The sequence below is a fragment of the Oncorhynchus mykiss genome, chromosome 1, assembly GCF_057628025.1.
Source record: "Oncorhynchus mykiss isolate SJ-2025 chromosome 1, ASM5762802v1, whole genome shotgun sequence".
NCBI classification, from domain to species: Eukaryota; Metazoa; Chordata; class Actinopteri; order Salmoniformes; family Salmonidae; genus Oncorhynchus; species Oncorhynchus mykiss.
Genome location: NC_143022.1, coordinates 44784082 through 44811809, shown reverse-complemented (window position 1 = coordinate 44811809; position 27728 = coordinate 44784082). Strand labels below are relative to the sequence as shown.

At 42.5% G+C, this 27728-nt stretch overlaps 1 protein-coding gene and 1 long non-coding RNA gene across 3 annotated transcripts in view; one reads left to right on the top strand and one right to left on the bottom strand.

Annotated features, from left to right (window-relative positions):
- The window catches only part of prmt8a (protein arginine methyltransferase 8a), a 39091-nt gene extending 27841 nt beyond the window's left edge, over positions 1 to 11250 (bottom strand). For both annotated transcript variants that reach the window (XM_021601811.3, XM_090231826.1), the window contains exons 1-3: positions 10245 to 11250; positions 8205 to 8438; positions 6345 to 6500 (exon numbers count right to left, since the gene is read on the bottom strand). In XM_021601811.3, the coding sequence (XP_021457486.1) occupies positions 6345 to 6500; positions 8205 to 8438; positions 10245 to 10313 (459 nt within the window). In that variant the 5' untranslated portion in view covers positions 10314 to 11250. The remainder of the gene's footprint in view (positions 1 to 6344; positions 6501 to 8204; positions 8439 to 10244) is intronic.
- Positions 1 to 27728, top strand: part of LOC149985512 (uncharacterized) — a 114365-nt gene that overhangs the window by 16759 nt on the left and 69878 nt on the right. The gene's annotated exons all lie outside the window — the stretch shown is intronic.

Here is a 27728-nt window from a genome sequence, read left to right as displayed (position 1 = left end):
GAAAATGTCAGGATTCTGCAGGTATAGACTTCTACTCCCATGTACGCTAAATAACTCCCACTATGGGCTTGTATCCAGGGTAAGGTAGGTTACTTTCTAAATGTAATCTCTTACCTGTCCAAATTTTTATCAGCAACGTAACTTTGGATTACTGAAACTCAGTAATGTAATCTAATTACTTTCAGTTACTTTTTTGATTACTATCCCCTTAAGAGGCATTACAAGAAGACAAAAAGGATCCATCAAACGCATTCGGTGTGTCATCATAGTTATCTCTGACATGTGGTCAGACTCGCTCAGGTGGAACAAACTTAAACTTGTGCCTTTTTTTCAATTATGAATTGAATGTCATTGAGAAAGCAGAAAGTTGTCATAATATACTTTTTGCAAACATCCTTTCTGAATTTAAAAGTGATCCAAGAAGTTATCATCTTGTTTTTCAAAGTATCTCTAATCTGATTACAATATTTTTGCGGGTAATGTAATTTATTACATTTTTTTTGTAACCAGTATACGTGTAATCGAAGACATGTAATCAGTTACTCCCCAACCCTGCAAGTATCTCTGAGCTGTACGAGGTGATTCATGCTCTAGACCACCCATTTATTCTCTGGAAAACAGAGAGGACAGGGTGAAGCTGGCTAATGCTGGAGCCCTTGGTAATGCCGGGGTAGAAGGACCCAGCTGTGGCCTGCCTTCTCTTTGCATTGCTGTTCTGGAGCTGTCAACCTGGGCACAGCTGGACCTCTACAGCCCATTAGTAGCAGTGCCCATGGTAATCAGTCAGCTGCCAGCCTGCCACCACTGGCCACACACATCTGTTCCCCCAGGCCTGGCCTGCTGTAAAATGGCATGTAGAGGAGAGAATGTCATCGATAATGTGTAGCCTGTGAGTGTGTGTGTGTGTGCGCGCGTGTGTGTGTCAGCTCACACTAATTGGTACTGATTTCTCCCTTTGCCGAAGACAGTGACAGATCCAGAACCTACCTTCAGTGCCATGCCTGAGTGGGCGCTCTCACTGACAGAGATCTGAATGTCCCTCACATTGCCTCCCAGCTCCCAATGATGCCAGAAGGCATCAAACTGTCTCTCACCCACATGCAGTCACACAGCTCCTTCTCCCTGGAGACAGTCTCCAATTGTCACATAGCTACCTCTAAGGAATAAATTCCACAAGGTTGGCTTAAAGGCAGGCACATATCTGCATACAGACTGTTCAACTAAGTGCTGCACAGTATCGGTATTGGAAGAACAGTAATTTGACCAGATGATCCACACACATACACACACACACACACACACACACACACACACACACACACGCAGCCTCAGAACAGCCTCAATTCATCAGGTGCATGTACTCTGGTGTCAAAAACGTTCCAATGCGTTCCATTGACTCCAATGCTTCCCACAGTGGTGTCAAGTTGGCTGGATGTCCTTTGGGAAGTGGACCATTCCTGACATACAAGGCATTGCAGTTCTTGACAGCAGAGTTGGAGTTCTTGACACACTCAAACCGGTGCGCCTGGCACCTACTGCCATACCCTGTTCAGAGGTACTCACATCTCTTGTCTTGCCCATTCACCCTCTGAATGGCACAAATACACAATGCATGTCTCAATTGTCTCAGGGGTTTAAAATTGTCTTTAACTTGTCTTCTCCCCATCTACACTGATTGAAGTGGATTCAAGGTGAAGGTGAGAAGGGATGATAACTTTCATCTGGTCAGTCTATGTCATGGAAAGAGCAGGTGTTCCTAATATTTTGTACACAGTGTAATTGCACATAGGCTAGTTGTACCACTGGGAGATTCCACGCCAGCGTAGAAACTTCCTTGGGAGGAAGGATGTTTGACATGCTTTTTACATTTGAAGACTTTATTTCCAAAACGTTATATCGACCAAATTTTCACATTTGTGCTTTGTCATCAGAAATGATTGCTTCTGGGACCTTCATGTTGTGTAAAATATCACTGTTCTCAGACGTTTTATTCATAGATTTCAGATATGAATTATAATGATTTTCTTGCAAAATGCTATTTATTAATTATTTACCTGAAATTGAATGTTGGTATCCTATATATTTGATGCTGATATGTGGTTGTCTTACCTAGATACAGTGCCTTCAGAAAGTATTCATACCCGTTGACTTATTCCACATTTGTTGTGTTACAGCCTGAATTCAAAATGGATTAAATATTTAAAGAATTCTCACCCATCTACACACAATCCCCCATAATGACAAAGTGAAAACATGTTTTTAAAATGATTTGCAATTTTATAGAAAATGAAATACAGAAACATCTCATTTATATAAGTATTCACACCCCTGAGTCAATACACTTTTGGCAGTCTTTTTCAAGTCTTTCAAACCGATTCAAAAAAGTCAAAACCACTCAGGAATATTCAATGTCATCTTGCTAAGTGCATATTTGGCTTTGTGTTTAAAGTTATTGTACTGTGGAAAGGTGAATTTATCTCCCAGTATTTGTTGGGAAGCAGACTTTACATTTATTTGTATGTTTTCTTCGAGGGTTTTGCCTGTTAGCTCTATTTCATTTTTAAAATTGTTGTTATTATTATTATTTTACCCCTTTTTCTCCCCAATTTCGTGGTATCCAATTGTTGTAGTAGCTACTATCTTGTCTCATCGCTACAACTCCCGTACGGGCTCGGGAGAGACGAAGGTTGAAAGTCATGCGTCCAAGCCGCACTGCTTCTTAACACAGCGCACATCCAACCCGGAAGTCAGCCGCACCAATGCGCCGGAGGAAACACTGTCCACCTTGGTTAGCGCACACTGCGCCCAGCCCGCCACAGGAGTCGCTGGTGCGCGATGAGACAAGGACACCCCTACCGACCAAGCCCTCCCTAACCCGGGCGACGCTAGGCCACGTCGCCCCACGGACCTCCCGGTCGCAGCCGGTTACGACAGAGCCTGGGCGCGAACCCAGGGACTCAGGGACTCTGACCCAGGGACGCTGCAGTACAGCGCCCTTAACCACTGCGCCACCCGGGAGGCCTATTTCATTTATTTTTATCTCAAAAACTCCCTAGTCCTTGCCGATGACAAGCATACCCATAACATGATGCAGCCACCACCATGCTTGAAAGAGTGAAGAGTGGTACTCAGTGATGTGTTGTGTTGGATTTGCTTTGTATTCAGAACATAAAGTGAATTTCATGTTTTTTTACTTTAGTGCCTTATTGCAAACAAGATGCATGTTTTGGAACATTTTTATTCTGTACAGGCATCCTTCTTTTCATTCTGTAATTTATGTTAGTATTGTGGAGTAACTACAATGTTGTTGATCCATCCTCAGCTATCTCCTATCACAGCCATTAAACTCTTTAACTGCTTTAAAGTCACCATTGGCCTCATGGTGAAATCCTCTCCAACAGCTGAGTTAGGAAGGACGCCTGTATCTTTGTAGTGACTGGGTGTATTGACACACCATCAAAAGTCTAATTAATAACTTCGCCATGCTCAAACGGATATTCAATGCCTGCTTTTTTAAATGTATTACCCATCTACCAATAGGTGCCCTTCTTTGCGAGGTATTGGAAAACCTCCCTGGTCTTTGTGGTGGAATCTGTGTTTGAAATGCTCTGCTCGACTGAAGGACCTTACAGAAAATTGTATGTGTGGGGTACAGAGATGAGGTAGTCATTCAAAAATTATGTTAACAGAGTGAGTCAATAAAACCTATTATGTGACTTGTTTATTTTTTATTTTTTATTTAGACTTGCCGTAACAAAGGGATTGAATGGTTATTGACTTTTTTTTTGCAAAAATGTTTAAAAACATAATTCCACTTTGACATTACGGGGTAGTGTGTGCAGGCCAGTGACACAAAATCTCAATTGAATAAAATGTCAATTCTGGCTGTTACACAAAACAAATTGGAAAAAGTCAAGGGGTGTGAATACATTCTCAAGGCACTCTACTTTCTGTAGGTACTGTAAGCCCCATTTTGATCAAGAAAAACCCTGCAAGGAATGACCATCCATGAGATCAAATCCATTGAATCCATTTACCATTCACTGTGTTGTTGGTGCTCATAAATAAATGTATCAGACCTTCAGAATTAACAGAGAGCCCACTCTGGAAATGTGATGTACTTGTGCAGCATATTGTTCCAAACAATAGCTCTTATAATGAAAAGGGCACTTCTGAGATTCATATTCATATTTGTAATGTTGAATACATTTGTGAAAATGGTTATAAACTAGACATACTCCATATGTTAGCGCACACTATAAGGGACATAACGGCAATAAGATTTTGTCTGCATAATGTACCGTTCACAGATCATAAGATCTTACACGAGGCATATACACAGTGCCTTCAGAAAGTATTCAGAGCCCTTGACTTTTTCCACATTTTGTTACGTTACAGCCTTATTCTGAAATGGATTACATTGGGAAAAAATCCTCAGCAATATACACGCAACACCACATAATGACAAAACGCAAACAGGTTTTTAGAAATGTTTGCAAATGTGTTAAAAATAAAAAGCAGAAATACCTTATTTGCATAAGTATTCAGTATCCTTTGCTATGAGACTCGAAATTGAGCTCAGGCGCATCCTGTTTCCATTGATCATCCTTGAGATGTTTCTACGTCTTGATTGGAGTCCACCTGTGGTCAATTCCATTGTTTGGACATGATTCGGAAAGGCACACACCTGTCTATATAAGGTCCCACAGTTGACGGAACATGTCAGAGCAAAAACCAAACCATGAGGTCGAAGGAATGTTCCGTAGAGCTCCGAGACTGGGGAAGGTTACTGGGGAAGGGTACAGGGGAAGGGTACCAATAAATGTCTGCAGCATTGAAGCTCCCCAAGAACACAGTGGCTTCCATCATTCTTATATGGAAGAAGTTTGGAAACACCAAGACTCTTCCTAGAGCTGGCCGCCTGGCCAAACTGAGCAATCGGGGGAGAAGGTCCTTGGTCAGGGAGGTGACCAAGAACCCGCTGATCACTCTGACAGAGCTCTAGAGTTCCTCTGTGGAGATGGGAGAAACTTCCAGAAGGACAACAATCTCTGCAGCACTCCACCTATCAGGCCTTTATGGTCATAGAGTGGCCAGACAGAAACCATTCCTCAGCAAAATGCACATGACAGCCAACTTGGAGTTTGCCAGAAGGCACCTAAAGACTCAAGAAACTCTGAGAAACAAGATTCTCTGATCTGATGAAACCAAGATTGAACTATTTAGTCTGAATGCCAAGCGTCACGTCTGGAGGAAACCCGGCACCATCCCTACGGTGAAGCATGGTGGTGGAAGCATCATGATGTGGGGATGTTTTTCAGCGGTAGGGACTGGGAGACTAGTCAGGATGGAGGGAAAGATGAACGAAGCAAAGTACAGAGAGAACCTCAATAAAAACCTGCTCAAGAGCGCTCAGGACCTCAGACTAGGGCAAAGTTTTACCTTCCAACAGGACAACGGTTCTAAGCACACAGCAAAGACAACACAGGATTGGCTTTAGGACAAGTCTCTGAATGTCCATGAGGGGCCCAGCCAGAGCCCGTACTTGAACCCGATCTAACATCTTTGGAGAGACCTGAAAACAACTGTACAGTAACGCCCGCCATCCAACCTGGCAGAGCTTGAGAGGATTTGCAGAGAAGAATGGGAGAAACTCCCCAAATAAAGGTGTGCCAAGCTTGTAGTGTCATGCCCAAGAAGACTCAAGGCTGTAATTGCTGCCAAAGGTCTTTCAAATGTGAAAAGCATGTCAAACACCCTTCCTCCCAATGACATTTTTTGGTGATTATTGCCAGAACAATAAATATATACATGCACGCACACGCATGCGCACACGCACACACACAGTTACACAAACTGACAAAAAATCCTGTCCAAGACCAATGTACTAAATGAGAACCACAGGGGTGTCAACAAGCTACTGGCCCAAATCCAGCATGCATTTTCAGATTTGCCTAGAGTGGAAATTACTTCTGCTCCACAATGCACAACTCAGCATCTGAGAGCTCTAAAATAGAGAGAGCTTATCCAGACAACCTGCCTGACAAGCAGACAGCAAATAACCACCTGAGGTAAACCAAGTCTGCACCGTGACAAACTCATACATTCATAAACAAATATATGTACATATGCATATACACATGTAAAGATACAAGTACACAGACACACACTCGCACGCACACACACTCACGCGACGCACGCATGCACACGGTCTGGGGAGAGCAAGCGGCTTGTCAGGCTAGGCTTCACAGCATTTCCTGACGCTGTCGGTTATGATGGTTCTGCCTGATAACATTCTAGTCCGAGGCCAGACAGGGAGCAAGGAGTGAGACAGCTTCTCGTACCCCGTACACGTGCTTGGCTCCCGCCTTGGCTGCAAACATGGACAGGATGCCGGTCCCGCTGCCGACGTCAAGGACGATCTTGTCCTTGAAGGCGTGCTTGTTGTGGTACATGGCGTTCCTGTAGGTCAGCGTCCTCACTTCGTCCTTCAGCATCTCCTGTTCAGTGACAAATGATTGGTGTCAGGGTGGGAGATGTCAAAACCACTTCTAACACTGTATCCAGGTGAAAAACAAGGTGTTTTTCAATCAAAGCCATATTAACTTACCTGACAATATGAACGTAGACTGAGTGTAGTGTGAGTGGATGAAATACAGTATATTAAACATGAATCCGCCAGTCACTGTAATCCCACCGTTCCATTTCAGACACACTGGTCCACATTGAAAAACAGTGGGGGGTTACTGCATATCTCTCTTAAGTCAAATCAACCATTCTCTGTCTGTCAGGAACATTCACAGAGCAGAAAGTATAAAAACCAATCTGACCTAGTGAATTCAAAAATGTCACAGAACAAACCCCATCTCACAGGTCTTACTTGAAATATGCTCTCTACCCTTCTGACACCCTCCTCCCATATACCCTGGAACAGTTGGACATCTCTGGGGAGGAGCTGCAGTTCTGTGAAGTGTTAGGCTGGTTGGCTGGTCTTTAGTGGAACTAGCTGGAACACAGTACATCTCTGGGGAGGAGCTGCAGTTCTGTGAAGTGTTAGGCTGGTTGGCTGGTCTTTAGTGGAACTAGCTGGAACACAGTACATCTCTGGGGAGGAGCTGCAGTTCTGTGAAGTGTTAGGCTGGTTGGCTGGTCTTTAGTGGAACTAGCTGGAACACCGTACATCTCTGGGGAGGAGCTGCAGTTCTGTGAAGTGTTAGGCTGGTTGGCTGGTCTTTAGTGGAACTAGCTGGAACACAGTACATCTCTGGGGAGGAGCTGCAGTTCTGTGAAGTGGTCTAATGTGGGCTGGCCTTTAGTGGAACTAACTTTACATAGAGTCATGTAAGAACACAGTTGGTAAGAACTGAGAATATATTTACAAAGCATCTTAAAGTAGAATAATAATAATAATGATACTAATAATAATGATACTAATAATAATGATACTGATAATAATAATAATAATGATACTAATAATAATAATAATAATGATAATAATAATGGTTATACTAATACTAATAATAAGAATAATGATACTAATAATAACAATGATACTAATAATAATTATAATTTTAATGATACTACTACTAATAATAATAATAAAAATATTGATACTAATAATACTACTACTAATAATAATAATAATTATAATTATAATGATACTACTACTAATAATAATAATAATAATAATTATGATACTACTACTAATAATAATAATGATACTAATAATACTAACAATAATACAAACTAATGATACTAATAATAATAATGATGCTACTACTACTAATAATAATATACTAATAATAGTAATAATACTAATAATACGAAGAAAAATGATAATACTAATAAGAAGAAGAATGATACTAATAATAATACTACTAATGATACTAATAATTCCAATAATAATAAAAATAATAATAATAATAATGATACGAATAATACTACTACTCCTAATAATAATAATAATGATGATACTACTGCTACTACTAATAATAATAATAATGATACTAAGAATACTAATACCTACAATAATAATAGTGATACTAATAATAATAACAATAATAATAATGATACTAATAATAATAATAATAAAAAATAGTATGAGGGCTCATCTAAAATCAAGACTAATCTTATGCTGATCCTAGATCAGCATTACTACTTTAAGTTTGAGAAGCTTGATGCATACAGCCCCTGGGCAGCCCTACCTCATGGATTCCAAAGTGGGCGTAGGAGTCAAAGTAGTAGTCCCTGGAGGTCATCTCCTCAGGGTTGAGGAACTTGGCCATCTTCCCCCGGCCAGGGCAGCTAGGCAGGGAGGCAGCGTGGGGAGTATGGGGCGGCCGCGGGACATGGTGGACAGAGGGCACAGGCTTGGGCAGCGAGGTGGGCTGCACGCGCTGAGATTGGATGATGCGGATTGGCTGTGGCTGCTGCTGTTGCTAAGGGTTTTTAGAGAATGGTAACACACAATAAAGACATCATGGGGCCGGAGCAGATTTCTAAAAGTCAGGTCTTCTACAGAGAAACAGTGGGTGAAGGACATACTGTATGATGATAAAACTGTAAAAGCCAATGAATTGATTTTGTGTTAGCACAACACTCTGCATTCTGCTCCCAATCTGCGGGAAGAACAGATCTTGCAGCAGTTTATTTTCTTTGCTATTTTCCTATCTCATTTGTTCTTTCAACAGTCATTGGCTTTCCCATGGAGCAGCAGAGGTGAGCGGACCAAGCGTATTTGTCTAGAGACAACACTAACAGTATTGACAGGATGTATGTCTGTAAGTCTGTCTGAGGAAAGCAGAAGATGCAGAATTCTACACAGAAGGTGTGCCTGTAAAACTCTGATTGTCACCTGTAATGCCTGATGGGAGTGTACAGACAGAAGCCTGTCTGATCAGCCCATAGCTCAGCGGAAGAAAAAGGATCCAGGATTTCCTTCCCTTCCAGACATATTATCAAGAGAGGAAAAAGGGGAAAAACTCATTTGAGCATTCAACTCAACCCATGTCATCTTCTGTTCCCTGGTGCACATATATCTTAAGATTTAGATTTCACTCTCATGGCTATCAGTGATATTGATCTGGCCTTGTTAAAGATAGTCAGTCCTTCTCCTCAGTCTTGTGCTCGGCAGCCACTCTGACTGTGCAGCTTTGTCTTTGTCCTTGTTGTGCTGAGTAATGGGGATGGTCTGTCAACAGGGGGTGGAGCAACAGGCAGCTCCAACCACTGGCTCCATTCACACAGAATAACCTGTTCTATTCACATACTGGGTAAGCAGGAAGATACATGGCAACAAACATTACTTTCACTGATGGACAAACAGGATGGGCAAAAACAGACAGAGACAAGAAAAAAAGTGTATCAAAACTATATGGGTACCACAGTCATCTTTTTTTCACCACCTATCCTCTGTTCCTCAAACTTTTACTCTCAAGCATAGAATGCTACAATTCTCATGTTAACTACATCTAAAGTAAACTCCCTGCTCTGCTGTTGAGAATTGTTCTCCTCTCTCTGCTCATGCAGGGAGTAATAAAGGCCTAGTGCAGTAATTTGGTGGAATGTTTCATATGTATATAAATTCGTTTTTTATTGTGATTTATCAGGGGGTGCTGCAGCACCCTCAGCACCCCTACAAACCGCGGCTATGCGTTTCGCCGGATGGTCCACTCAAGGAGCAAGCCAAAATAGCCATTCCAGTTTGAGGTTGCTACAGGACCAAGGACAGCGCACGAGCTATAAACGCGGGCTTGCGCCTTAAATCACGTTTCTCTGAATATTGACCTATGACTGACCGAGTGCAACCTTTCTCTGGATTACCAACACGCCAAAATAATTAGTGGCAGACACGAGTAGGCTATCATTAGGGTAGCTCCTATTAAACAGAGTGTCACACGAATCAATTACGTTTACGGAACTCAACTAATGGTCAATGAACAGTTTGAAGTCACTGTATGCTTAGGATAAAAATGTTGTATGAGTGGAGCGTGCCAATTGGTATAGACATTTTACAGGGCATAGTCTATGTTGCACAAAAGTGGACCCAAAGAGTACCAACACATAACGTGGACCCAAAGCGTACCAACACATATATTGCAGAGGTACCAGCATGCACTTGTGCGCGATGTGCTTTCCATGCTTGAAATGAGAAATTAGCCTGACAGTAACAGCGCAGTAGACTATTCATCACTCACGTTGTTGTGTAGCTTTGCCTATGAATTAATCGAAGATTGCACACCTACCTCAGTGCTCTCAGACTCCGCCATTTTCCCCCTGAGCAGCATACAGCGGGAGGAGTGTTTAATTCCCATAAAAGCCCAGGAGATTTGGTCTCGATAGGATGAAATTATTATTTTTGAAAGGATTTAGTCGGAGTTATTTTTGTCCACACTTTTCCTCAACTTGTAATTTACAGACACAATTGCTGTGAAATTATATTTCAAAGACAAAAAAACGACAAAGTCTCACAGGAGTAGCCACCTCTATTAGCAGATAAAAGTGTTCTGGATTCCATTGTGCAAAAGTTATATGTCTCCCATGTCGCTTTCTAGGAGATTTTCCGGAAACCTCTCATCACTTTGCAACCCTTGAGGAAAATGAATAAGGTAAACGGCGTTCCATGTTCTCCAGCGATGTAGGCTACTCTAGATCAGGTGCAACGCACACTATCAGATCACATCTAGGAGCAAGTTGTTCATTTATTGTCGGAACATTGGTGTCTAAAAATAGAGACCCATGTCCCTATTGCTGTGATGTCTTTGAGAAAAGCAGACAACATGTTATTTCCTTAAAGCTTTGGGTTGTCTCACTCTTGATCACTCCTTACAGATGTTCGTGCCATTTTATTTTCCACGAGATTATACTGCAAGCATTGCCTATTTAAACCTATGAATAACGCAATAACTACTGTAGAAGAGTCCATTTCAGCGCAGGCAGCTCCAAAACATAGAAGGGCTCATGCTTTGCTTGATCTAATTTCCACTTTGTCGAATTGCTAGGCAGCCTCATATGGAAAGTTCAACTTTACTCTCAGCTTGAATGTGAAGATATGACAGGATGCTCAAAGCCTTGCTACTTGAAACAGAAGGCACCACCAACTCAGTGCGCGTGTGAAATCAGTGCATGCTGCTCGCGGGTTTGGTTTTTCACCTTCTCAGCTGATCCTGTCCTTTGAAATGAGTTCAAACCCCTCAGAGAGAGGATAGGTGTCTAGTCAGTGAGGTTCTCCTGCTCCCTCTCCCTCCCCACAACTGAGATTAAAAGAGACAGCATCCCTAAATCCCCCCTCCCCTGCTTGGCAAAATGATTGTGCAGACAAGTAAGGGATGACAATTTTAGCTTGCCCATGTCAATTTTTTATTTAGCTACTTCTTTCATTTTTATTCAGCTATTCCATTCCTTTGCAAGTATATATTGTGGTGCTGCTCAAGACTGAGTTTTCCTGGGTTTTTTGGTGTGCAATTTGACTGAGTAAAAGCTGTGTTTCTTTTCAGGCAATTACCTACCTCTGCCACCAAAACCACTCACGGCCCCTGCACACACCATGCATTGAGTACAGAAATGGTGTACTAAAGCCTGCACAAACACCCTGACACCCAGATACTGCAATTATGCATGCACACCCACACACTGGAGGTCCTTGAAAAATGTTTGACTATCGAACAGATTGGTGGGGACAGATTGTGTTCAAATGGTGGACACGCCGTTGGCTTAAGTCTTATTGCTTCTCAGATCTGCTGCTACATCAGTGTCTTGTCCATCTGACTCTCTATTTCTCTGAGCACAGTTCTCAGCAGAGGACAGACAGTCTCATTGTGTCAGCTGTCCTCCATTCTCCCCATTAGAGGCTACATTAAAAGTGATGCGCTGAAATTGCTTCAATTACCTTGTCTGCTTTCGCCTGATCTATATACCCGCCTTTTCATTAGCAAACGACTGCTACTGAAAATATCCTATCGTATCGTCTGATAAAAAAGCAAAGTAACAAGGAATGACAATGATGAAATACAATGAGTTGGTATGATTAGCTTCTTTTTTTACTGACGCTGCTCAGAGCTGTCTATTGACTCCTGCTGTTGTCTCACAGTTACCTCGGCAGGGTGTTCTGATTGGAGAAGTGTTCCCTCCCATTTAACAGTGAAACTTTTAGTCTGAAATTTAGAGCACCTCCCCCTAGTCCCTAGAGATATTTCCAAAATATTCCACATTTGCGTGGTAGTCCCAGTACATTGCACTCTCACAGGAGGGAGTGGGAGTACCCATGTAGGAGAGTACAGCAGGGGGATATTTCTGTAATGCTCACTGACATTTTGTGCATATCCACATGCTGCACGACATCAACGATTGTGGAACCCCCCCCAAAAAACAATTGGCATACAGTCACTGATTGCACCTTGCAGATCTATAGATAGATGTGTCCATTTTTTATATATTTTATTAATATTTGTATTTTGAGATGATTCTGTATAGTGTAATACATTATTCTTGTTATCTTGTGAGTAAGCAAAACAGGTGCAGTCCTATAGTAAAGCATACATTCTATTGAACAGATATTGAAAAGAGGATTCAAATGTAGTCATTCACCTCTCTCTTGTCCCTCTCTCTCATCTCACTCTCTCTCTCTCGCTCTGTTTCTTTTTCTGCTCTGTTCTTCCTCTGTTTGGCTGGCTTGACCCAGGCTGGCTTTAGTCTACTCTGTTTAAACAGAGAGGATTGTGAGCGAGTTCATTCCAGCTCAGTGAACTGTGAATTGACCTACTATTACAGCCTTGAGTTTTCTTGGGTATGATGCTACAAGCCTGGCACACCTGTATTTGGGGAGTTTCTCCCATTCTTCTCCGCAAATCCTCTCAAGCTCTGTCAGGTTGGATGGGGAGCGTCGCTGCACAGCTATTTTCAGTTCTCTCCAGAGATATTTGATCTGGTTCAAGTCTGGTCTTTGGTTCGGCTACTCAAGGACATTCAGAGACTAGTACCAAAGCCACTCCTGCGTTGTCTTGGCTGTGTGCTTAGGGACGTTGTCCTGTTGGAAGGTGAACCCCAGTCTGAGGTCCTGAGCGCACTGGAACAGGTTTTCATCATACTTTGCTCCATTCATCTTTCCCTCGATCCTGACTAGTCTCCCAGTCCCCGCCGCTGAAAAACATCCCCACAGCATGATGCTGACACCACCATGGTTCACCGTTGGGATGGTGCCAGGTTTCCTCCAGACGTGACACTTGGCATTCAGGCCGAAGAGTTCATTCTTTGTTACATCAGACCAGATAATCTTGTTTCTCATGGTCTTTAGGTGCCTTTTGGCAAACTCCAAGTGGGCTGTCATGTGCCTTTTAATGAGGAGTGGCTTCTGTCTGGCCACTCTACCATAAAGGCCTGATTGCTGGAGTGCTGCAGAGATGGTTGTCCTTCTGGAAGTTTCTCCCACCTCCACAGAGGACACTGTAAGTCTGTCAGAGTGACCATTGGGTATTTGGTCACCTTCCTGACCAAGGCCCTTCTCACCCAATTGCTCAGTTTGGCCGGGTGGCCAGTTCTAGGAAGAGTCTTGGTGGTTTCAAACTTCTTACATATAAGAATGGAGGCCTTGGTTCTTGGGGACCTTCAATGCTGCAGACATTGTTGGTACCCTTCCCCAGATCTGTGCCTCAACACAATCCTGTCTCGGAGCTCTACGGACAATTCCTTCAATCTCATGGCCTGGTATTTGCTCTGTCATGCACTGTCAACAGTGGGACCTTATATAGACAAGTGTGTGCCTTTCCAAATCATGTCCAATCAATTGAATTTACCCCTGGTGGACTCCAATCAAGTTGTAGAAACATCTCAAGGAGGATCAATGGAAACATGATGCACCTGAGTCTCATAGCGAAGGGTCTGAAATATCATGTAAATACTTTTTTTCTGTTTATTTTTTATACATTTGCAAAAAAATTGAAAAACATGTTTTCCCTTTGTCATTATGTGGTGTTGTGTGTGGATTGATGAAGAGGAAAAATAATTTAAGCAATTTTAGAATACGGTTGTAACGTAACAAATTGTCGAAAACATCAAGGGTCTGAAAACTTTCCGAAGGCACTGTAGACAGTCCATGAATCAATCTCCATTGCGAACGTGAGTAGATGACCTTGAAAACAACAGGCAGACATCTTGGACGCAGTATCCAGTTTTATTATACCTCAGTGGAAAACAGTCCCGAGAGAGGCTAGGGGCCATTTCGCATACAGTAATAGTTTCACAAAAGAAACGTGCATATAGTCTACAGTATATAGTTGTCCTGGCTATTGTAGCCAGAGAATCCAGTTTAATTTGGTAGCTAGCTAAGTTTTCATACAAGCTTTTGTTTTGTCATGTCCTAGATGGCTAGTTTTACTGAGAGCAAACACTTATCTAGTTCCGGTGTCAAGCATTGCCTAGCCATTTATAGCAGCCAGTGTAAGGCCGGGATTCAATCCGGTCAGGGGTTGTTGGAAATACAGCTTTTAAAGGCAATGTTACCATGTTCAAGGAGTTTGCATTCACGGGAAACCGCAGCAGATGTTGTCTCAATCGGGAAATTCAATTGAAATGGATTGAAACCTGGCCTTAATAATACAGATAGCACTCTTAGTGATTGGTAAAGCCTTGAGTAGGCTACCTCTGGCAAAGAAAGAGAAATACGATTCCTGTGTAAAGACTATTTGTCACGAATCCCGTTTCCTGAGTCTGTTTTTTACCTATGTTCTGTCCTGGAGAGTTTTTCCGGCGTCCTGGAACGCACCCTGTCTGGTTGCCAGGCAATGTAGCCAGTTGGGGTTTCTGATTACCCGCACCTGTATCCCATCAGCTATCTGCACACCTGGTCCTGATCATCTCTCCTCTTCATAAGCCCGGACCTGACATCCATTCCCTGCCGGATCGTTAGCCATGAACAGTATGTTGTGCCAGAGTATCAGCCTCAAGTTGGATAGAAGTTGTTTTGTTGTTTGTTACGTATTGCTTGCCTTGAACTTACCTCTGTTTGTTCTGTCTTCAGTTACTCACCCGGATCATTTACCTCATTCCTGCCTGGTCGTCAGAAGATTCCGCTTCCCCATTGGATCCACCTATTTACTCCCATCAACTCATCACCGCTACCCGCTACACCACCTGGATATATCTACCCATTCACTTGTAAATAAATACTCACCTTTTTTCTACTCTCCTTGTCCTGGTCTGCTTCTGGGTTCGACTTTGAAGAATCGTGACACTATTACTGTTTACTTGCTACATAGCTATCTGAGCCCGGTTTCCCAAAAGCATTTTAAGGCTATGTTCATCGTTAGAACCTTTGTAGGAGCATCATTAAATGTCAGAGCAGCTTCCCAAAACCATCGTTACCAAAGTTTCCTTTACACTTGTGTGAATAAGATAGTAGTTGTGAGATTGTTAGATATTACTGCATGGTCGGAACTAGAAGCACAAGCATTTCGCTACACTCACATTAACATCTGCTAACCATGTGTATGTGACAAATAAAAATGTATTTAATTTGATTTGGACTGCCTCAGAACACTCTAGAACAGCTGTGTGTGCCTTAGATGTTTTTTTTGCCCTTCCCAGAAGATAGCCGCTAAATATAGAATCAAGATATTTATTGATAACTTCAGAACAAAATTGCCAATGTCTTTTGAATTGTTACAAACAAGCAAATGATAACCGAGACGACTGCATTAAAAGATACAGTTGAAGTCGGAAGTTACTTCCGGCGCCGACAGAGATGGCCGCCTCGCTTCGAGTTCCTAGGAAACTATGCAGTATTTTGTTTTTTTGCGTGTTTATTACATTGGTACCCCAGGTAATCTTAGGTTTCATTACATACAGTCGGGAGGAACTATTGGATATAAGAGCAACGTCAACTCACCATCATTACGACCAGGAATACGACTTTCCCGAAGCGGATCCTCTGTTTAGCCTACCACCCAGGACAATGGATCAGATCCCAGCCGGCGACCCAAAACAACGACGCTGTAGAAGAGGCGGCAGACGGAGCTGTCTTCTGGTTAGGCTCCGTAGACGGGCCGCATTGTGCACTGCTCTCGAGCATACTACTTGCCAATGTCCAGTCTCTTGACATCAAGGTAGACGAAATCCAAGCATGGTAGCATTCCAGAGAGACATCCGAGACTGTAACGTTCTTTGTTTCACGGTAACATGGCTCACTCAAGACACGCTATCTGAGTCGGAACAGCCACCTGGTTTCTTCATGCATCGCGCCGACAGAAACAAGCATCTCTCTGGTAAGAAGAAGGGCGGGGGTGTATGCCTTATGATTAACGAGACGTGGTGTGATCATAACAGACAGGAACTTAAGTCCTTTTGTTCACCTGACTTAGAATTCCTCACAATCAAATGCATTATCTACCAAGAGAATTCTCTTCGATCATAATCACAATCGTGTATATTCCCCCCCACAAGCAGACACATTGACGGCCCTGAAAGAACTTCATTGGACTATGTAAACTGGAAACCACATATCCTGAGGCTGCTTTTATTGTAGCCAGTGATTTTAACAAGGCTAATTTGAAAACAAGGCTCCCCAAATTCTATCAGCATATCGATTGTGCTACCAGGACTGGCAAAACCCTAGACCACTGTTATTCTAACTTCCGTGACGCATATATGGCACTCCCCCGCCCTCCCTTCGGAAAAGCTGACCACGACTCCATTTTGTTGCTCCCAGCCTAAAGACAGAAACTTAAACAGGAAGCTCCCGCGCTCAGGTCTGTTCAACGCTGGTCCGACCAATCGGATTCCACGCTTCAAGATTGCTTTGATCATGTGGACTGGGATATGTTCCGCATTACGGCGAACAACAACATTGACGAATACGCTGATTCGGTGTGCGAGTTTATTAACAATTGCATCGGTGATGTTGTACCCACAGCGTCTATTTAAACATTCCCCAACCAGAAACCGTGGATTGATGGCAGCATTCGCACAAAACTGAACGCGCAAACCACTGCTTTTAATCAGGGCAAGGTGACCAGAAACATGACCGAATACAAACAGTGTAGCTATTCCCTCTGCAAGGCAATCAAACAAGCTAAGTGTCAGTACAGAGACAAAGTGGAGTCGCAATTCAACGGCTCAGACACTAGAGGTATCAGTCAATCAGTCAATCACGGACTACAAAAGAAAAACCAGCCCCGTCGCGGATCACGATGCTTTGCTCCAAGACAGACTAAACAACTGTTTTGCTCGCTTTGAGGACAAGACAGTGCCACTGACACGGCCCGTCACCAAAACCTGCGGGCTGTCCTTCACTGTAGCCAATGTGAGTAAAACATTTAAACGTGTTAACCCTCGCTTGGCTGCAGGCATCCCCGGCTGCGTCCTCAGAGTACGCGCAGACCAGCTGGCTGGTGTCTGCGGTTCCCACATGCTTCAGGAGGGCCACCATTGTTCCTGTTCCCAAGAAAGCTATGGTAACTGAGCTAAATGACTACCACCCTGTAGCACTCACTTCCGCCATCATGAAGTGCTTTGAGAGACTTGTCAAGGATCATATCACCTCCACCCTACCTGACACCCTAGACCCATTCCAATTTGAATACCGCCCCAATAGGTCCACAGACGACGCAATCGCCATCACACTGCACACTGCCCTAACCCATCTGGACAAGAGGAATACCTATGTAAGAATGCTGTTCATCGATTACAGCTCAGCATTTAACACCATAGTACCCTCCAAACTCGTCATTAAGCTCGAGACCCTGGGTCTCGACCCTGCCCTGTGCAACTGGGTCCTGGACTTCCTGACGGGCCGCCCCCAGGTGGTGAGGGTAGGTAACAACATCTCCATCCCACTGATCCTCAACACTGGGTCCCCACAAGGATGCGTTCTTAGCCCTCTCCTGTACTCCCTGTTCACCCACGACTGCGTGGCCATGCACGCCTCCAACTCAATCATCAAGTTTGCAGACGACACTACAGTGGTAGGCTTGATTACCAACAACGATGAGACGGCCTACAGGGAGGAGGTGAGGGCCCTCGGAGTGTGGTGTCAGGAAAATAACCTCACACTCAATGTCAACAAAACAAAGGAGATGATCGTGGACTTCAGGAAACAGCAGAGGGAGCGGCCCCCTATCTACATTGACGGGACAGTAGTGGAGAGGGTGGAGAGTTTCAAGTTCCTCGGCATACACATCACGGACAAACTGAAATGGTCCACCCACACAGACAGTGTGGTGAAGAAGGCGCAGCAGCGCCTCTTCAACTCAGGAGGCTGAAGAAATTTGGCTTGTCACCAACAACACTCACAAACTTTTACAGATGCACAATCGAGATCATCCTGTCGGGCTGTATCACCGCCTGGTACGGCAGCTGCTCCACACCATAACCGGAAGGCTCTCCAGAGTGTAGTGAGGTCTGCACAACGCATCACCGGGTGCAAACTACCTGCCCTCCAGGACACCTACACCACCCGATGTCACAGGAAGGCCAAAAAAATCATCAAGGATAACAACCACCTGAGCCACTTCCTGTTCACCCCGCCATCACCCAGAAGGCGAGGTCAGTACAGGTGCATCAAAGCGGGGACCGAGAGACTGAAAAATAGCTTCTATCTCAAGGCCATCAGACTGTTAAACAGCCATCACTAACATTGAGTGGTTGCTGTCAACATACTGACTCAACTCCAGCCACCTTAATAATGGAAATTCATGTAATCAATTTATCACTAGCCACTTTATATAATGTTTACTTACCCTACCTTACTCATCTCATACTGCTATACCATCTACTGCATCTTGCCATCTTGATGTAATTAAATGTATCACTAGCCACTTTAAACAATGCCACTTTATATAATGTTCTCATACCCTACATTACTCATCTCATATGTATATACTGTACTCTATACCATCTATTGCATCATGCCATCTTGATGTAATGTATCACTAGCCACTTTAAACAATGCCACTTTATATAATGTTCTCATACCCTACATTACTCATCTCATATGTATATACTGTACTCTATACCATCTATTGCATCATGCCATCTTGATGTAATGTATCACTAGCCACTTTAAACAATGCCGCTTTATATGTTTTCATACCCTACATTACTCATATATATATATAATAATATATTTATATATGTATATACTGTACTCTATACCATCTACTGCATCTTGCCAATGCCGTTCGGCCATCACTCATTTATATATTTTTATGTACATATTCATATTCATTCCTTTACACTTGTGTGTATAAGGTAGTTGTTGTGAAATTGTTAGGTTATATTACTTGTTAGATATTATTGCATGGTCGGAACTAGAAGCACAAGCATTTCGCTACACTTGCATTAACACCTGCTAATCATGTGTATGTGACAGACACATTTGATTTGATTTGATTTTACATACACTTAGTTTGGAGACATTAAAACTCGTTTTTCAACCACTCCACAAATTTCTTGTGTACAAAACTACAGTTTTGGCAAGTCAGTTAGGACATCTACTTTGTACATGACACAAGTAATTTTTCCAACAACTGTTTACAGACAGATTATTTCACTTATAATTCACTGTATCACAATTCCAGTGGGTCAGCGGTTTGCATACAGTAAATTGACTGTGCCTTTAAACAGCTTGGAAAAATCCGGAAAGTGATGTCATGGCTTTAGAAGCTTCTGATTGACATATAATTGACAGGCTAATTGACATAATTTGAGTCAATTGGAGTTGTACCTCTGGATGTATTTCAAGGCCTACCTTCAAATTCAGTGCCTTTTTGCTTGGCATCATGGGAAAATCAAAATAAATCAGCCAAAACCTCAGAGAAAAAATTGTAGACCTCCACAAGTCTGGTTCATTCTAGGGAGCAATTTCCAAACTCCTGAAGGTACCATGTTCATCTGGACAAACAATAGTACGCAAGTATAAGCACCATGGGACCACGCAGCTGTCATACCGTTCAGGAAGGAGACGCGTTCTGTCTCCTAGAGATGAACGTACATTGGTGCGATAAGTGCAAATCAGTCCCAGAAGAACAGCAAAGGACCTTGTGAAGATGCTGGAGGAAACAGGTACAAAATTATCTATATCCACAGTAAAACAAGCCCTATATCGACATAACCTGAAAGGCCGCTCAGCAAGGAAGAAGCCACTGCTCCAAAACTGCCATGGGGACAAAGATCATACTTTTTGGAGAAATGTCCTGTGGTCTGATGAAACAAAAATAGAACAGTTTGGCCATAATGACCATCGTTATGTTTGGAGGAAGAAGGGGGAGGCTTGCAAGCCGAAGAACACCATCCCAACTGTGAAGCACGGGAGTGGCAGCATCATGTTGTGGGGGTGCTTTGCTGCAGGAGGGACTGGTGAACTTCACAATATAGAAGGCATCATGAGGGAGGAAAATTCTGTGGATATATTGAAGCAACATCTCAAGACATCAGTTAAAGCTTGGTCGCAAATGGGTCTTCCAAATGGACAATGACTCCAAGCATACTTCCAAAGTTGTGGCAAAATGACTTAAGGACAATAAACTCAAGGCATTGGAGTGGCCAACACAAAGCCCTGACCTCAATCCTATAGAAACTTTGTGGGCAGAACTGAAAAAGCGTGTGTGAGGAAGGAGGCCTACAAACCTGACTCAGTTACACCAGCTCTGTCAGGAGTAATGGGCCAAAATTCATCCAACTTATTGTGGGAAGCTTGTGGAAGGCTACCTGAAACGTTTGACCCAAGTTAAACAATTTAAAGCAATGCTACGAAATACTAATTGAGTGTATGTAAACTTATGACCCACTTATGACCCACACAAGCTGAAATAAATCATTCTCGCTACTATTATTCTGACATTTCACATTCTTAAAATAAAGTGGTGATCCTAACTGACCTAAAACAGGGAATTTTTACTAGGATTAAATAACTGAGTTTAAATGTACTTGGCTAAGGTGTATGTAAACTTCCGACTTCAACTGTACATACTACAGTAGGCCTATAGGATATAGTCTACATAGGCATATGTATTTCATTAATTTTTAAATAAATGTCATGTTCAATCAATTTAGTTTTTATTTAGCTAATTGTAGGCTACTGGTTGTAATTTTTGCCTCAATAATATGTCATGGTTTAACAACAGGTGCACAATGATGTGCCAAATCTGTGATCAGTACCTTACCTACATATGCCTAACCTCGACCTTGACATTCTTGATACAAAGATATGACTGCTAAACTCTAGGTTGAGGTGTATGGCTTGTTTGTTTAAATGACTCAAGATCAATAGCACAGAGTGGTGTGTGACTGCCGCATACAAAGACTGAAAATATGAGAAAATTAGAGACATTAGACTAGTTTGGTTCGAACCGTTTTTTTAACTTGGCATCCCAGGGTGCATGGGAGCTGTCTGGAAGCACATAGACTGCAGTTAATTTTTTAAATTATTTTATTTGTGAACAACTGATCATATATTTTGTTGTTTCCTGCCTATATTTGTTGTTTCCTGCCTATATATCAAATCATTATCAAACCAGTCTCACACATAAGCTCTTCTTTCCAACTTATTCCATTGTATTTTTCAAGGCTAATAAATACACTTGCTGATCTGCCTTTACAAAAAGAGAGCTTATATTGTGATTAAGGGTGCCATCCCCCGTCCTGCATCAAGTACACATACACACTCGCGCAGAGATACAAGCACACACTGCTGACCAACAGATACAGTAGGCGTTGCCATCTGGTACCAAGCAACGGTTGGCTTGGAACCAACAGTTACGTCACTCATGTCTCTCTCACTCACTCTTGCCATAGGTTTGCGCTCCACTTGTTATTTTACACATCAATCAGGAACCATCCATTTACAATGGACAGAAAGTGGTGGTCAGTATCAATCCCAATGAAAGATTGGACCTTCATAAAGTGATAAGCCTTTTGTGTGTTTGTCAGGTTTGAAATAGCAGCTCTTCACCGATGATATGCTACGCTAGCTACGCTATGCTGTCACGTCATTGTGGTTAGGCTTCACTTCATCTGTTGCTCAGTGGGGGGGAGGGAAATACGTATTTTTATATTTTGTCTTAGAACATTCTTGTAATAAAGTCATCTGGTTATGTATTTTGTGGTGACATATGATCTCCAGTTATAATCTTCACATTTCTAGCACTATAACCATAACTCCAGATGAGAAGACCTACAGTACATACAGTACAGAAAGCCTGCAAACTTCGCTCCTCCTTGGAATACCTGCTAGCACCGGCCTTCAAGCCCTCTGGGGTACTTCCTGATAAACCGATACTGGTCTAACTTGTGTATTACACAGAGGGGCAAGTTTGCTAACTAGGACATTATGTGGTGGGTCAAAGGGTTAAACGTAAAGGGCCTCAACAGTGTTGTTATTCATGAGTACTCTCTGTGAGAGTCAGTTCTCCATGTGTCCTCACTCAGCCATGTCAATCACTGGGGAGCGAGCCCTGCACTGTTTGACAGCTGCAGCGGTGTTCCATATTAAAAAGGAGAGAGAGCAGGAGTCATGAGAGTTTGGTTCTTCAGATGGTGCTCATTACTGGTCATTGTTGTTGTTTGTCAGTGGAATATAGTTGGACAGATAGTTATTGTTTTTTTCTATAGCTTTTCTTGCACGGCTCATTCATCTTGCATGGACAAGTCTACAATTTGATATATTTTTATTTATTTCGCCTTTATTTAACCAGGTAGGCAAGTTGAGAACAAGTTCTCATTTACAACTGCGACCTGGCCAAGATAAAGCAAAGCAGTTCGACACATACAACGACACAGAGTTACACATGGAGTAAAACAAACATACAGTCAATAATACAGTAGAAACAAGTCTATATACGATGTGAGCAAATGAGGTGAGATAAGGGAGGTAAAGGCAAAAAAAAAGGCCATGGTGTCAAAGTAAATACAATATAAAGTAAAGTAAAAGTAAAACACTGGAATGGTAGATTTGCAGTGGAAGAATGTGCAAAGTAGAAATAAAAATTATGGGGTGCAAAGGAGCAAAATAAATAAATAAATAAAACAAATACAGTAGGGAAAGAGGTAGTTGTTTGGGCTAAATTATAGGTGGGCTATGTACAGGTGCAGTAATCTGTGAGCTGCTCTGACAACTGGTGCTTAAAGCTAGTGAGGGAGATAAGTGATTTTTGTAGTTCGATAGTATAATGAGAGCTACCCTTCCCAAAAGGAAGCGGTTTGTGCCGTTCAAGACTGATTTTTTTTATGAGCATGGCCTTATTTCTATTACTGCACATTGGATGACTGTCATTTATATTCTATTCACCTAACTCCACAATTGACAGGTTTAGGCTACTACATGATACTCACATTTTCCCTATACCTATCATGAGGTTGCTACAACCTAGCCTACAATTTAAAGTTTATAACACAGGTGCACAGGCCGAGAGACAAATTTGAGTTGTCAAGGTGACAACTGGGGTGTAATCATTAGTCAAACAGTTGCTAAACGTTTCGTATTGCATCTAAAATGAGTTCAGGTAGGTCCCTCCCAGTTTCGTTCTGTTTGCTTCCATTTAAGAAACGTTTTGCAACAAAAATGGTGGAATGTGTCACCCGCACACGTAGTTCACTTTCGTAGCAGCCACATACAGCATCATCACTTTGCTCATTGTAGCCAATAATTCATTCTCGCATCTACGTGCTCTCCTCTCACCTTTTCCCTTTGCTTGTGGACTTCTGTGCACAACACAACAGCTGTATGTGGGGCAAAAACCTCTCCAAGCCAAACCTTCATACCATAATCGCTAACCACTGTGGCGGTTATAACATTTTGTCAGCTGGTTATTGTCATGCAAACGACTACCGGTCTCACGGTAATTGACAGTTAATTCATATAAACATGTTTTGCATCTCCAGGCCACCACTCATACAAGCCGCTGATGCAAACATCTGTATTTAAAAAGGCTAATAAATGCATTTAATATACAACATCATAATAAAAAAACATTAATTATTTTATGCAGGTCTAAAGAAATATTATGATATGAAGAAAATTGATTTCCTACTGTAGGTTATCTGGCTATGCGCCATCCATAGGCTCTAGGCTAGTTCAATAAGAATATGTCCAGTGCAATTCATTTATATGATATGAATTTATTAACAATAATATAATTTAAGTTTAATTAATTAATTAAATAGAAAGGAGGGCCTCCCAAGTGGTGCAGCAGTTTAAGGCACCGCATCGCAGTGCTTGAGGCATCACCACAGACCTGGGTTCAATCCCAGGCGGTGTCACAGCTGGCTGTGACCGGGAGACTGATGAGGCAGCACACAATTGGGTTTGGCCGGTTGGAATGTCATTGCGCTCTAGCAACTCCTTTTAGCTGGCCGGGCGCATGCTCGCTGACTTCGGTCACCAGTTGTACATTGTTTCCTCCGACACATTGGTGCAACTGGCTTAAGCGAGTAGTGTGTCAAGAAGCAGTGCGGCTTGGCAGGGTCGTGTTTAGGAGGACGCAGGGCTCTCGACCTTCGCCTCTCCCGAGTCTGCACAGTAGTTGCAACGATGGGATAAAACTTGTTTTTTTTATAAAATAAAGAAAATATATTATTCCCATCCCGGCGCAAATGTGCATATGAAGTGGCTATGTTGAGTGTAAAAGTGATGAGTTGAAACACTAGATTGAGTTATTTGACAAATTTAGTTGTGAATGATACAAACCTTAGAATGACTTAGAAAATCAAGAATGCGTGATGAGACTATAGGCTATTGACTATTAGATAATTTCGCAAAAAAAAGCTAGCGCTCTGTTCCTTGCATCAGGCTGCACACTCTGTTCTCTCATCAAGTGATCATATTTTCACCCATCAGACTATTCTCAATTGAGTCTTGTCTTTACTAATATGTCAAATTTGTTTCAATATAGAATGGGTAGGAACAGGGGCAGGGGAAAAGTAAATGTAATCCGTCTGCAGTTTAAATCATGCCGGGAGGCTACTCTGGTCTATAGCAGAGCAGCTGAGAACTATTGTAGCTGCTGGGATCCTCTTCTTTTTAGTGGCAACCATCAAAACTCTGCTTTCCCTCGGGATTGCATATAGAAATGTCTGGGCTCATAACAACACTTATTTCACTTCATGCATCAACCACCGTTTGAGGAGCATGCAGACTCTCGCTGTGCGACAGGTGATATTCGGCACAAACTCTGTATGCAATGGGCTCTCAAACCATGCAGCTACCTAGTGCTTAATTTTGGAAACCAAGTGAAATCTGTTCAGGAACATCGACAGTAACATGTTTTCACAACAAAACATATTTAATTCACAACCCTCATCTCTGCATGCTTGAGAAAGGAATGAAAGGAAAAAGAGGAGATGGAAATGCACGGTTGTGAGATATTCTGTCGCTAAATGTAATGTGTCAGCCTATTAATTATGAATATATATATATTTAATTCCCTATTACTCGGCTATTCAAAATCAAATATAAATTCCCTATCAATGTAGGCTAACTCTGTAAGCCGCCTTACACAATTAATGAACCAACAGCATCGCCTAGGCCTATACGTTCTCTCCCAGACTAGAAGGTTTGGAGCATAAGATAAGCAGTCCATCTAGTATGCATAATAATACAGTCCACACTCAAAGGTGATAACTAGAATTAGTTTAATTTTGGTCATTAGCTAGTTGGGTACTACCAACGCATGTCCAGAGTGCATAAAAGGATATTACCGTGGCTTAATGGTCACGTAGAATTTGACTGCGGTCAAGACTCATGACTGCCGGTGTGGCAATCATTTATTTATTTATTTTTAGTTCACCTTTATTTAACCAGGTAGGCTAGTTGAGAACAAGTTCTCATTTGCAACTGCGACCTGGTCAAGATAAAGCATAGCAATTCGACACATACAACAACACAGAGTGACACATGGAATAAACAAAACATAGTCAATAATACAATAGAACAAAATAAAACAAAAAGTCTATATACAGTGAGTGCAAATGAGGTAAGATAAGGGAGTTAAAGCAATAAATAGGCCATGGTGGCGAAGTAATTACAATATAGCAATTAAACACTGGAATGGTAGATGTGCAGAAGATTAATGTGCAAGTAGAGATACTGGGGTGCAAAGGAGCAAGATAAATAAATAAATACTGTATAGGGATGAGGTAGGTAGAGAGATGGGCTGTTTACAGATGGGCTATGTTCAGATCCAGTGATCTGTGAGCTGCTCTGACAGCTGGTGCTTAAAGCTAGTGAGGGAGATATGAGTCTCCAGCTTCAGAGATTTTTGCAGTTCGTTCCAGTCAGCAGAGAACTGGAAGGAAAGACGACCAAAGGAGGAATTGGCTTTGGGGGTGACCAGTGAGATATACCTGCTGGAGCGCGTGCTACGAGTGGGTGCTGCTATGGTGACTATGGTCACCATGACTATGGTGACTAGTGAGCTAAGATAAGGCGGGGCTTTACCTAGCAGAGACTTGTAGATAACCTGTAGCCAGTGGTTTTGGCGATGAGTATGAAGCGAGGGCCAACCAACGAGAGCGTATAGGTCGCAATGGTGGGTAGTATATGGGGCTTTGGTGACAAAACAGATGGCACTGTGATAGACTGCATCCAGTTTGTTGAGTAGAGTGTTGGAGGCCATTTTATAGATGACATCGCCGAAGTCGAGGATCAGTAGGATGGTCAGTTTTACGAGGGTATGTTTGGCAGCATGAGTGAATGATGCTTTATTGCGATATAGGAAGCCAATTCTAGATTGAATTTTGGATTGGAGATGCTGAGTCTGGAAGGAGAGTTTACAGTCTAACCAACCACCTAGGTATTTGTAGTTGTCCACATATTCTAAGTCAGAGCCGTCCAGAGTAGTGATGCTGGACGGGCGAGCAGGTGCGGGCAGTGATCGGTTGAATAGCTTGCATTTAGTTTCCCCTGCGTTTAAGAGCAGTTGGATGCCACGGAAGGAGAGTTGTATGGCATTGAAGCTCGTCTGGAGGTTAGTGTCCAAAGAGGGGCCAGAAGTATACAGAATGGTGTCGTCTGCGTAGAGGTGTACCAGAGAATCACCAGCAGCAAGAGAAACATCATTGATGTATACAAAGAAGAGAGTCGGCCCGAGGATGGAACCATGTGGCACCCCCATAGAGACTACCAGATGTCCGGACGACAGGCACTCCAGCTTTACACACTGAACTCTATCAGAGAAGTAGTTGGTAAACCAGGCGAGGCAATCATTTGAGAAACCAAGGTTGTCGAGTCTGCCAATAAGAATGTGGTGATTGACAGAGTCGAAAGCCTTAGCCAGGTCGATGAATACGGCTGCACAGTAATGTCTCTTATCGATGGCGGTTATGATATTGTTCAGGACCTTGAGCGTGGCTGAGGTGCACCCATGACCAGCTCTGAAACCAGATTGCATAGCGGAGAAGGTACGGTGGGATTCAAAATGGTCGGTAATCTGTTTGTTAACTTGGCTTTCGAAAACCTTAGAAAGACAGGGTAGGATCGATATAGGTCTGTAGCAGTTTGGGTCTAGAGTGTCACCCCCTTTAAAGAGGGGGATGACCGCGGCAGCTTTCCAATCTTTGAGAATCTTAGATGATACGAAAGAGAGGTTGAACAGGCTAGTAATAGGGGTTGCAACAATTTCGGCAGATCATTTTAGAAAGATAGGCTCCAGATTGTCTAGCCCGGCTGATTTGTAGGGATCCAAACTGTTACACAGCTTACATCATATTAATATCATATTAACGCTATGGTCAACAAACTAGAA